Source organism: Rhinolophus ferrumequinum, assembly GCF_004115265.2.
Source record: "Rhinolophus ferrumequinum isolate MPI-CBG mRhiFer1 chromosome 5 unlocalized genomic scaffold, mRhiFer1_v1.p scaffold_110_arrow_ctg1, whole genome shotgun sequence".
NCBI classification, from domain to species: Eukaryota; Metazoa; Chordata; class Mammalia; order Chiroptera; family Rhinolophidae; genus Rhinolophus; species Rhinolophus ferrumequinum.
The window spans coordinates 9,350,370-9,363,925 of NW_022680355.1; the positions used below are offsets into that span (position 1 = coordinate 9,350,370).

General features: G+C 34.7%; 1 protein-coding gene across 1 annotated transcript in view; it reads right to left on the reverse strand.

The window, feature by feature from the left end:
* ARHGAP21 (Rho GTPase activating protein 21) overlaps positions 1–13,556 on the reverse strand; it is a 95,233-nt gene that overhangs the window by 45,355 nt on the left and 36,322 nt on the right. Inside the window, 2 exon segments of the mRNA XM_033100824.1 lie at positions 823–901; positions 1,961–2,053. Coding sequence (XP_032956715.1) covers positions 823–901; positions 1,961–2,053 — 172 coding nt within the window.

Here is a 13,556-nt window from a genome sequence, read left to right on the forward strand (position 1 = left end):
ATTACAGATAGGTGGCTATGGCTAATATAATACTACAGATAATCTAAAAGGTACTATATTTGAATTTGGAAAGAACCTCCTACAAGAGTGATGATCTGGAAATCGGACCTCAGATTCATGCCTACTCTTGACAGAAATTCAATATGGTAACCTCTTTGGTAATTAATTTTACATTTATTAAAATTAATAAATTTTAATTTATTTGTAATTTTTATAAATTTTCTAGGTGTGTGGTAGAGAGGAAGAGAGTAGGACTAAATTATCTTTGAGATCCCATAGACAGTCACTCTATAAATATTTATTTACCGTTACAACTCAAAATTCCATCATTCTGTACAACGTAGGCAGACAAATGGATTCAAAGAGAATTTCTTGCTGGCTTAGTTAAAACAAATGAATAAATTTGACCCAAGAATATTATTCAATAAGCTTTTAAAAGATATCTTTTTAAGAGGTTTTAAAATCAATTATGTATGCATTTGTTTATATATTTATCATAAGCAAATTAACATTTGATTATCCCTTCAAATAAAAGTGGGAAACTTACAGAAAAAATCTAAAATGTGTGCCTCTGAGATGCTAAAGGATTTTAATCACAAGTCTGATAAATGTGCCAAAGGAAAGCCACCAACCAAGCAAAGCCACCAACTCAGGAGTATCTTCTTGGCAACTCTCAAAAGCGTTATCCACTTTAAGACAAAGTTCCACAACCCACATCACATCAATTCCCTACAGGAATACAATTTTGTATTAAATCTACTTGCCCCAATGACTTACAAAACCCATCTTAGGCCGAAATTAATCGTATTTCAAGAATCTTACCTGTTTTGAATTAAAGCAATTACTTGGGAATAGGTCTTTCCAATAACACTTTCTCCATTGACTTTTATAATTCGGTCACCTTCAAAGAGGAGTAAAAAAAAAAAAAAAAAAAAAAAATCACATGAAGAATTCCTATAGAAAGTCACTTCTGAATGAATACTTTTGAAATAATGTCTTGAGTAAGGTACTTATTTTTAATGTACCCTTGCTCATTATTTTTCAGTTTCTTTTATAAAAATGAATCTAGGAGGGAGATTAGAAGGTGATAGGTGGTGATACATTCTAGGAAATGGAATTCTATATGTACATTGACATACACATTATACACATTAACAATGATATAGAAATTAGGGTTACTTTAAGTATGATGAACAAGATAATTAAGGTACATAATAAATTAATAGTACATCCCAATAAAACTTAGCAATGACGCTCACTACTGATATTTGATAACATCTGTAGCTGAAAAGAAAACATATTTGTAGCTAAAAAAGACAACATTTTATTCAAAAGGAAATAAAAGATAGTTTTTCACTAATTCCCAGTTTTAATTATTCCATGTTTAAAAACAAGAGAAAAGAGTAACTATTTTAGAGTGTGCATTAATCTAAACGAAATTGCTACTTATTTTTATTAAAATCACAAAATAGTTTAGAACAAACACTGATCAGACTATATCCACTGACATCTGCTGATGAGGCTGAGCTTGTACTGCATTGGGACTTAAGCTACTCTTTGTGGTGCAAATTAATTCACTTCTGGAAGATCAGGCACTCTCAGAAATTGGAGATCCAAAAAGATTACTTCAATTATGTCAATAAATATCTTCAGCATTTTGTTATTTTGTTATCTTTTGTCAAAATAAAATGTATGCAAAATATTCTTTAAAAGAGCCTCCAAGAATCCATTATCTGAGTGGTAACCAAAAGTGCCCACAATTTATAGTAAATATTAAATGATTCCTGTTCAAACCCATCCATTTGGATATCAAGAAACATGTAAGCAATTAAGTCTCAAAAACAGTAATAATAGATGTGAAGATAAAAGAATAAACATATACAAGATAGATGAGGAAAAAGTAAGAAGAATGAAGTAAGAAAGGAATTAAAAGGTATTATTTAAAGAAGAATATCAGCACCTGTGCATAATCCAGCTTCAAAAGCAGGTCCTCCTTCTTTAACCTGCTTGACAAATATGGTATCCATTGGTTCCAAGCGGTTTCTTTGTTTTCCTGTGGGAGAAAAAAAACCAAGGCATAATTTTACTTCTCTATATTTTATTAAAATACCAAAATGTAAAACGATATTTAATTGAGATCAGTTAAGCAAAGATTTTTAATGAAATGTTAAATTCATGTCTTGAATTTGGATGCTAAAATCATAATTTAGGGGTTTTCATTAATTCAAACATTTATTTTGCTTCTTCTATAATATAAAAACCACAACCATCAGAATAGTTTCCATTTACTGGGTACATTCAGTATGTAAATTACTACACTAAGTACTACACATTGCTGAGAGCAATTTCCATACCAAGTAAGTATCACTGACCACCATTGCATAAAAAGAGGAAACTGGGACTCAGAGAGATGAATTAAATCCTCCACGGTCAAATAGCTAGATTACACAGATGGTCCTCACTCTAGTGCTTTTTAACCTGCTTTGCTAAGCTTTGAGTTATAACGATGACTAAAACACAGTCCTTCCCCTTCAGGGATTCTGGCAGGAGAGACATACAAAGAATGGCACCATAGTATAAAAAACACTCATACACAAATACAACACACAGTCCTGGCGACAAAGAGCACATGATGATCTCTGTAAATCAAATATTTCACATATTGTTGTCCATGGATCATCTGCTGTAACATCTAAGGTGCTTAAATAAAAACCAGTATATCGGAGTCCGATCAGAAATCTGCTTTGTCAACAAGTTTCCCTATAGACACTAAAATTTGAGAGCAACTAACCGTTTCAGTAAAATAGAAAGATTCGCAGATGAAATGATTAAGCTAAGTGATAAGGACTGTGTGGGGACAAACAGGTGGACAGTGGTTCCCAAAGTGTGATCCCCGGACCAGCATTAGTATCACCAGGGAATGTGTTAGAAAGGCAAATCTGTGGACCCTACCCCAGCTCTCCGGAAACTCTGAGGTGACCGTGATATGCACACTCCAGTTTGAGAACTGCAGCTCAGACCCTTACAGAAGATTGTAACTGAGAAAAGAAGGGCTATACATTTATGGAGTAATATAATAATATTTGGTAAATAGCAATGCTGGGCAGAAAATGATCGCGTGTCAAATATAAAGAATTCATAATTATTGCCATATAAAACTGCATCTTTTTCATGGTGTATCACTAAGGTGGCGAAAAAGAAGTTTCCTAGTAAAGGAATATCTATCAGCAGCTCCCCTGCATGTTTAGCTGTTTACTCTAAAAGAAGTCTTCCTGATTAGTGAATGGCTAACTCAACCACTAAAAAAGCAACAGGATATAGGGGAAATGGCTTGTGTTTTAGAAGCCAGAGACAGGGATTCAAATTCTTGCTTTACACTTGTTAGTCCAGCTGCAATTAAGTAAACTATAAAGAAGGTATTACTTTTCTTCTATAATAACAATAATTATTCTATATTTTTACATCACTGAAGGGTTTCTACAAAGACTAAACAAGATAACGTGTGAAAGTCCTCAGCACAGCATGTAACTTGAGTCATTCCCAGTAAATGTGTATTTCCCCTCCTCCTTGCTTATGTTTAAATGAGGATGTGTCATATTTTTGTTTTCAAGAATTAAAATTTGGAAAGGTCATAAAAACACTTGCAAAATACCTCTTATTCAATTTTAAATACTACATTAAATATATATTAGATATTTTCCCACAGCAACTTGATACAGCCTTCTCTCTACATTTAGATGAGATGTAAATCTTATGACTCCTTTTGTCACTTTTGATTAGCTATGACAGCTATGACAGACAGCCACACTGCTTTCCCATGAGATTTAGGAGGAAAAAGGAAAAAGTTTGTTAAATCCCTACTACATAGAAGAATGTCCTAATTCTTAAGAGACATTTACTAAAGTACTTAGGGACTAATTATAATAATATTTGCAACTTAATTTTCAAATGGTTTGGAAAAAAAATTAAGATACCCTCACACTCATACACACATATGGATAAAAAGAAAACCATAGCAACATGTTAATTGTTGAATAAAACACAGCATACAGATGTTTCCTGTACTTTGAAAATTATAATAAAAAGGTGGGGGAACTTTTCTACATATGCCAGGCTTTATTTTTCTTCATAGAAGTTATGATTCACTACCTAAAATTGCATATTCATTTGCTTACATGTTTTGTGCATGTCTCTCCCACTAAAACGAAGAGCAGGGATTTTTGTCATGTTCCCTGAAATCCATAGCACCTAGAACAATGCCTGGCACAGAGCAGACATTCAGTAAGTAATTATTCAATGAATGAACAATTTATTATCTAGTTTAATTCTCACAACAAGCCTTCAAGATGGGCATTATGTTTCTAATATTACCACTGTACTGAGGAAGAAACAGACTAATTTGCAAGGAGGCAGAGTAGGGATTTGAACCCAGATCTAAATCCATGCTGCTTCAGAAGGAATTAACTACTTATTCATTTGTCATGCCTTACTAAATACAAGCAGATAGCACACTTACAGTTACTTTGAAAGGATGCAACTACTTAATTCCAATCAAGTTCGTAATCAGTCTAGGTCTTTCTATGGCCAACTCAACATTTACAACAGTTGGCATTCAGAAAATCATTTATTTTCCCTCAGTTTAGAGACTTGAGGGTTTAATAAGTTTTGTTGTATCAAGTCATGGCTTTCATGGAAAGATTTATATGATAAAAGAGGAGAAACATTTTTCTTATTAATGTCTTACAATCTACCGTGTCCCAAAGGTAATTATACCACACTTATATTTAAAAATACAAAATATAAATGGCCATTAATGAATTCTACAAAACAATAAAAAGTTGGTTGAGTAGCAATATAGTGACTTTTGAAAATTCTGATAGTAAATTTCACTTATACAGAATAGATGCGTTCAAAATAACTGGGTTTTAATTTCTGTAAGGGAAATACTAATTTCGCAATGACTGCCTTTGCAAAAACATGAAACTTCCCGATTGACAAATCTCTCAATACGCCATGCCTGAAAGCATGAGTAGACTAAAAGAAATATGGAATAGGCTAAAATAGAGGCCTGTCCTATAACAAACCCTATAACATCTGCCAGGAGTTGTACTTTTGATTCTTGTTGTTCCTGGGCTTTCCTTTCTGGACTTTATCCAAAATTCTGACCTTGCCATTACTACCTCCATATTATCCAATATCTAAAAATATAAATTTCTAGAAATAGGAAAATTTCCCATAGATATCCCTTAACCATAGGCAGGTTCACTAAGAAATATATTTCTCTTCAATTTCCATATTCCTTGACTCTAAGTCCTGAGTTAAACACTTGGCTCATTCATTTTAAGTGTCTTCTTTTAAATATCTGCTACCTGCAATTCTGTTGGAACTAGAAATCAGTGGTATCAAATTGAAAATGTGTGTTATTCAGTCTCTTGTGTCTTAAGTTTTTGCAAGTCAGTTTCTAGATATGCAAAACCTAAAGCCCTATCCTGAATCCTGGCAATTTACCAGGGAAAATGCTGACCTGTATGATCATTTGGCAGAGCCAGATGGCTTCCCTGGCAATTCTTAGCTAAAGCCTCTTTCAATTATACATCTGCATTTTATAATTTTAATAATATTTTTGAGAATACATAGGACATATTTCAAAGAACTGTTGAATACCTTCATTCACTGACCTTACCAAAAGAAAAGGAAAATGTTTCTTTTTAGCACGCACATGTAATTAAACATTACTACATTTGATTAAAGTAAAAATACAATGATCTTACATGGACAAGAATGGCTAACTTGAACAAGTACAGAAAAGGTTCCATTTTACTCTACTTAATATACAATTAGTAAAAACTTAAAGAAGACATAAAAAGTATATATGAATTTATTTGAAGCTGGATATTACATTTTGAAGTCAGAAAACATGTACATATTTTTACATTATGGTAAACATAATCAGTTGGGAGAAAAAATAACGAGTAAAACAAAACAACAATACATAGGTAGTAACTGCCATCCAAATACTGGATGAATATCCAAGTGGACATGATTTTTATTCTCCATATCCAGTGTAATTCAGTAGTTAAGAGACTGGGTCCTATGACCACATTACATGATTTAAAATTCCAGCTCTACCATTTATTTTCCAAGTAGGATTTCCAGATTTTGCAATGTTTTGGTACATATTTATACTAAAAATTATTAGCTGTCTCTCAGAAATTCAAATATAATCAGGCCTCCTGTATTTTATCTAGCAACCCTATCTCCAAGTGATTTTAGACAAATGATTTATTTATTCCTACCTAGCAAGGTTATTGGGACGATTAAAAGAGACAATCCATTAAAATGCTTACATAATACGTAATAAAAGTAGGAATTTAATTAATGCTACTTATTACTATGCCAGTCTGATGACAAACCTTCCGAAGGTTTACATACACATCAGGGAAGACCAAGGTCAGAGTGCTTGTCACACTGCAAATGGCTGATAAATATTGGTTGAAAAGACTATACAAACTTAACTGCAATCTTATGGGAAAGTCGAGGAATCTGGACCAAAGAAAAAAAGAACACTAAAGAAAAAAAGGTAGAAAAGTAAGAGAGACTGTACTAAAAAATTTCCAGTAACTGACAGGAACCACACACCTATCTTCAAAGAAACAGGGATCTAAAACCAGAGGGCTACATCTCTAAGCCTGAGGGTTTTATCAGTTAGAAGGATGATTTAAACTTCTGATGACCCTCTTTGGAGTATGCAAAAGTCAAAATCACTTGCAACATTTAAATTATTTCAAAATTTAAAATATTAAGTACATAAAGCATACAGATAAAAGCAAATAGGTTACTTGAAGAAGTAACAGAATTTGAGCTATGCCAATTACAAAAAGGGGCCTGTACTGAAGATCCACAGAAACATAAATAAGCCTAGGTCAGGAAATCCTATGGTTCTGGGGACAAAAGAAATGTATTTCTTAACAGACTGAAAAAATATATACTTTATACAAAGAAACACCATCCCATATTTTTACCAAAGCAAAGCAATAGAAAATAATGACTATCACTGAGATTAAGCTTTTTTCCCCTTCTCTCTCAAGAGTTCTCAAACATGCTATTAAACTATTTTTTTAATGGAACCAAATTAATTCTACTCTTATAATGAGTTATTTTCTTAAGTATTCTTTTTGTAAATATATATATATATATATATATTTTTTTTTTTTCCTACACAAGAGAAGTCCAATGAAAATAAAGTAAGCTTCAATGTAAAAGTCGTAAAAGCTTTGGAAAAAGTAAATTCTCCACAGAGGAAGAAAGCTGAAGAAGCACATCACATAATAGAATATTAAAGCTTCAGGCATTAATTGTTTTTTAAAAATCAATTACATAGCTTATTGAAATTAATATCTATTTTTAGACCAAAAATAATTGAAACCATAATGCAGACTGAAACAGACATCAAAGTTAAGTCTGAATGATGAAAAATTATCTTTACTTCTCTTCAATGATTAATAGATTGCCACAGGAAAATGAATTTATTGAGCAAACGTTAGTAATTATGGATCCACTAAGGTGAAAAACAAGCAGAAGGAGTAATACACACCAAATTCAGGCTTGTGTTTACCTCTGGGGGAAGAGAATAGGGAAAAAACGGTATAAAAGGACCTGAATCATACTTACAATCATTTACGTCATGGGGGGTGTGGGGGAGAAGATGCTGAAATGTTTAGAGGACAAAGAGAGATTGCAAATATTTGAAAGGTACATTTCCCCCTATATTTTTTCTGTTTGCCTGAAATATTTCATAACTAGTTTTTATTGATGAAAACAGGCTTCTAATTTTTAGTTTGGGGGGTTGAGTTTGCTGATGACACACAAAATTATCTTAGGAGCCTAATGGAGACACATTGCCTAATATCAAAAATCCATGTATGATACATTCATCCCACATAGTAAATAATTAAGCAGAGTTCAATTTAAGAAGACAAATATGACAGATTATTAGGTAATTTTTTTCCTTTGGTAAGGGCAGAAGCACTAAGTTAAAAATACACATATATGTGCCAGCTTATTAAATCTAGGTTTCCCCCAAATTTCTATTTAAGATGCTTTCACTTGTAGAGCGATAGCCAGTACTTTAAAATTATATCTCCCAAGTCTCCAGTCTTCAGGTACAATAATTATCACAAGCTTCAGACCCAAAATTCCAATAATCTCTGGACACTGTCATTAGAATGTCACCTGTCAGGTCTCAATCACATTATATCTGATTTTCAAGTAATATCAAATGGAACAAAATAAAATAGGGAAATCTGTTAAATAAAAAAAGCAGACCATGTTCTAACTTAATCATGATAAACTTTATTTCACCCCATACCCATCTATGTTTTTTTTTTTTTTTACTTTTTATTGTGGAAATTGTCCTGCATGCACAAAAGCAGAGAAAATAGCAAAATAAACCCTCACGAATGCAACTTAAATAATCATGAAAAATTTGTCACCTTGTTTAATGTACACTATTCTTTTTTGCCTAAAAAAATTTTTTTAAAGGTATTTTCTTTTTTCTTTTTCTTTAATTTATTTTAAGTGGGTTTTTCCAGGACCCATCAGCTCCAAGGTCAAGTAGTTGTTTCAATCTAGTTGTGGAGGGCGCAGCTCACAGTGGACTATGTGTGGATCGAATCGGCAGCCTTGTTGTTAAGAGCCCCATGCTCTAACCAACTGAGCTAACCGGTGGCCTCCCCACCAAAAAAAAATTTTTTTAAAGCAAATCCCAGATAGCATGTCTGTTCATTTATAAATACTTTAAATACTTCAGTATGCATCATTAAAAAGTAATAACTTTACTTTTTCTAAAAGGAAAGATAACAAAATCCTTCCATGGTTCTCCAGAGTATGTAGTATTCAGCACAAGGTAGATAACATAAACTGACAACAAACCCAATCTTTCTAAGTGCTGACTTAATGTTTAATGTTATTAAGAAAAAACAGTATGTCATGACATAGAGATGATAGCACCAATAGCTATGAAATACAGTTAGAAAGGTTTCACGTGCAAAATCACATTAGAACCCTAAATTAAGTTCCCACTGGAATGCTAAGCCTATTCAATGAGTTCACATATGCGAGAGAACATACCCTGCATGAAAATCTCTAGTAGAACAGTGGCTGGCGTACAGTGGATTCTCAATAAATACTTACTGCTGACTGGTTCAAATTACAGCCCTGTAAAATGCCAACAATAAAATTGCCCCAAATCAACTCGGAGATTTGTTTCCGGAACAAAGCCATTGTTCTGCAACTGATCTGTACAATATCCTTCAAATAGTAACAAGGCAATGCTGCCACTTAATTGTAATTTGAGGGCAATACCACTAGGTGTCAGACGTGAATCAAATTGTCTGGCAAGATCAACTACCTCCCCAAGAAAGACTCTGGAAGGGTGTTATTCACTTAGCAAATATTTACTAAGTTCTGACCATGTGCCAGGTGCCGATTATCCTAAAATGAACAAAACAGTCCCGGGGTCCTCCTTCAGGAGTACTTGCAGTTTTTCTCTCTCTAAAGTTCCAGAAATTTCACAAACTATGTACCATGCCTAGATTCATAGCCCTGCTATATTCCTGTTGTGCTAGATTTTCATTTCTCTGCAAACCCACAAAAATCTGTTACAGTGCTCTAAGCACCATCTCTGACTTCACCATCCCTCCATCCCTTAACCCACTCACCTTGCTCCTAGACTCCACCAAGACCTTCCATTCCCTTTGGCCTTCTCTATTCTCCAAGACTATCCATCTCCTTCCAGAAAAATCATTTTCTTTCTTACTAAGGTTACCCATGGATCAATATTTCAACAAAATTCACCAACAACCTCAACTTCCTTTCCCTCTTCACCTTTCAAAGCATTCAAATCGCCAATCTGCAACTGTGGAGAATTCTAACCATATGCCGCCTGCTCTTGTTGTTGGGCTGCTATTTCTGCTGAATAAAACTGCATAACCCATTGATATACAGTTTCCCAGACACTCCTCACTGAAGTCTCTTGCTTGTATTTTAATTCCCATTTCCTCAAGGTTGCTGTTTCTAACGTCTAACAACCTCCTTGAACTTGCTATGCCATTCTGACTTCCTCACACTACTTGGATAAACTTGTCTCTTCGATATTCATACTTCACTCTATCTCAATTGCTGTAGCCTCAGGTTTTTAAAAAAATTTTGCCCGTCCTTACTTTCTGTAGTCCTATGTCAGGTGAGGATTTAGTTACCAGCTGTCTTCAGGACCTTGCTCTCCTAACTGATCTCTTCTCATGTGTAAAGCCTCAGTCAATCTCTATTCTTCTCTCGAGATCCCAAAGACATACACGTTCCCACAACTTAAAGAACAAACCTTCTCCCTATCCTTCTACATAGCTATCATCTCTCTTTCTCTGTCCCTTCATTTTCATACTTCTCCCACGAATAGCCTGTACTCACTTATCCTCATTTCTTCCTTTCTAATTCAGGGTTTCTCAGACACCGACAAAACGACCCACTCACCCCACTCCATCCTCACTGAGGTTCACTGCTTTATGTTTCAACCCCCTAATATTTGATTTCCTCATCCCTTCTGTCCACTCTAACTAAACTGTTTTTTCTCAGTACCTTGACCAATTTGCTACTTGTCAGGTCCAGTCCAACAGTATCTTTCCCGCCCCCACCACAATGAATTCTCTATGGCAAATGACAAGTTATCCACTTCCCCTTAAAATTATCACCTCAAAATTAGCAAGTCCCCAACTCCTCCTGGGTGTCCTCCTACTTTCCAAAACTTCTTCTCAGATTTCCTTTCTGATTCTCCTTTCTCGAACCATCTCTTAGATGTCACGTTCCCTAGAGTTCTAGCTTTATCCTCTTCATCTTCCTGCTCTCTGTATATGGTTTCATGTATGCCTAGGACTTCATTATAACATACATAAATAATGATGACTTCCAGACCTATTTTCAACCCCCACCTCTTTAAATGTAGGAACTCCACATTTAAATTTTTCCACTAAGTACTAAATATTCTACAGGCATCGGAAATACAACGTATCCCAAACTAAACTCATTTCCCCAGAGGAAGGGGGTGAATATGTTTCCTCTCCAGGATCCCTCAATTAATGGCACGTCCAGCCACCCACTCATTCATGCCAGAAAAGCTAAGTATAATCCTCCACAAGCCATCCTTAACTGGTGACATATGATCCATCCCCAAGTCTTACCTCCAAATCTGGGCAAATATGACTTTGAAACATTGCTGAAATCTGTTCTGGAATGCTGCTTTTCTTTCTTCCTGATAAAGTCCTATCCAATGTCAATAGCAGGCCCCTTCCCTGGTGGTTAAGACGATTCCCTCTGTGCTATGACCCTGGGACACCTGGACACACCTCTATCTTTGCACTTCTGTAATTATTTTGCACTTTCATCTTCTACCACAGTGGGAGCTTGTTGAAGCCAGAGCCTGTATCCTAGATATTTATTAAAGCACACATGCCAGGAACTGTTCTGGGTTTTATTTTAAAAAGTAATAAACAAAATAAAGTTCCTGCTCTACATTCCAACTGAGGCAGCAAAGTGTTCAACAGAAAGAAGGGTTATAAAAGACGGTGATAAGTGCTACGGAGAATAAGAAGCAGAGTGAGAAGGAAGGCAGAATGAAAGGCAGGCTGTAACACTATTTTGATGAAATGGTCAGGGAAGTCCTCTCTAACAGGTGACATCTGAACAACTATCTAAAGGAAATGAGGTCACAGGCCATATTGCTCCCTTCCCAGCAATCAGTTTAGTGAATGGCTCATGGTAGTGACTCAACAAATATTTGCTAAGTGAACGAATAAACAACAGGAAATATACTTCTAGACTGTGTGTATTTTGCATTTGTATGCAGACATTTCTATTCTGGTTTTACACCAAAAACAAAAAGTTAAACTTCAAAAGAAGGAACCATAACTATCGCAATTAACTTTTTATTACCTGGAACTATGAATCACACATTTTGAATGTAGACAAGTTAGGGAGCAATCGGGGGAAAAAAAGGGGGGATCATCCAGCTAGGAGGTTTCTGTGTCAAGGTCTTAAGTTATGGAGCAGCTAAGAAAAGGTTACTAGTCTCTCTTACTTCCCTGTATCCCAACTGCTACATCCTGACCATTTCATCAAAATAGTATTACAACATAAAAAAAAAATCACCTAATTACAGGGTCACCTCTGGAACAACATTTCTTATACAGCAGTTATTTCCAGAAGACGGTCGAACATTAATATTCCAATCACGTACTTTCCTTGACTTTTTCACCTTTACAGCCCTATCTGTTCAGTATCTCCACTTAGCTCTCTGAAATCTTTGATTTCATATTTCTTAAAGGTTTTAGAACGCTTAAAGAGATTTTTTTAAATCACAGCCTATTTTCCTAACAAAGTAATTTCATGCAATGTGTCTTTTAAAAGTCTTAAATCTAACTATAGAAACTTCATTTCTGACAATGCCAACTTTAATCCAACCAAATTCCTTTTACTTTAGACAATTGTAAATATGGTTTCCTGGGACTTTTTAGGTGAAGGAAATGTTTTTGTTTCCCCTCTCATCTAACTCAACCACCTTACCAGTTTATTTTACAAAACGGATGCTCAAATTACTACTGAAGTCCAGAATCACCGTTTTTGTTATTGCTGTTCCAGATCACACACTTAGCAGCTCTATGAAATAAGACTTCTAAATTTATTTAAAAAGTGTCACTGACACCTTGTGTTATAAGGTGCTGATGGGAGAAAAATGAAAGAAAAGGAGGAAGGCAGCAGGGAATAGATTGTCCTCGACGCAGAGGTTCAGATACTAACACACTAACTTTTGCAGCTTTGGGAACAGTCATTTTGGAATAGTGCCAAGTTAAGGAGGCAGTACCTCCCTTTATTCAATACATTTACTCAACAAATATTTGAGCTCCTACTGTGTACCAAGTACTTACTAGGCACTGGAAATTCAATAATAAAAGACAGTTTCAGTCCTTAATGAGCTCTCTTCTTAAAGTACCACATAAATACATATTTTTCATAAACATAATAAACAGTGGGTATGTAGGAAAATTTTACTTTGCACATTCTAATGACCAGTTTTGGATAAGAGGTATAATCACTCCCTTATTTCTGTTTTCCCATATCAGATTGGTGTTGCTGCCACCACCTCCCAGAAATGGGTATTTTAGGAAGCAAAAAGTCTCTACTTGTTTACGTAGCATGAACAATCACTCAGATTAACTGTCTCTAAAATATGAGTAGGGATTTTCCAGTAGAGAATTAGGGAAAGGGTTTATCTGCATCTTTCATTCATTGTGAAACATCAAACAATCTACTCCATCTTATATAAAGTATCCTTTCAAACATGTGAAAACAACTATCACTTTCCCCCAAGCATCTCTTTTTCAAGCAAAAGTTTCAAGTTCTTTCAATCTTTTCCAAAAATACACATCATAATTTCAAAATTTACATAATATTCTTGCCATCACTGTCCTTTATATCTGAGGCTCCTCAGTGTTTTAACCATGTCCTAC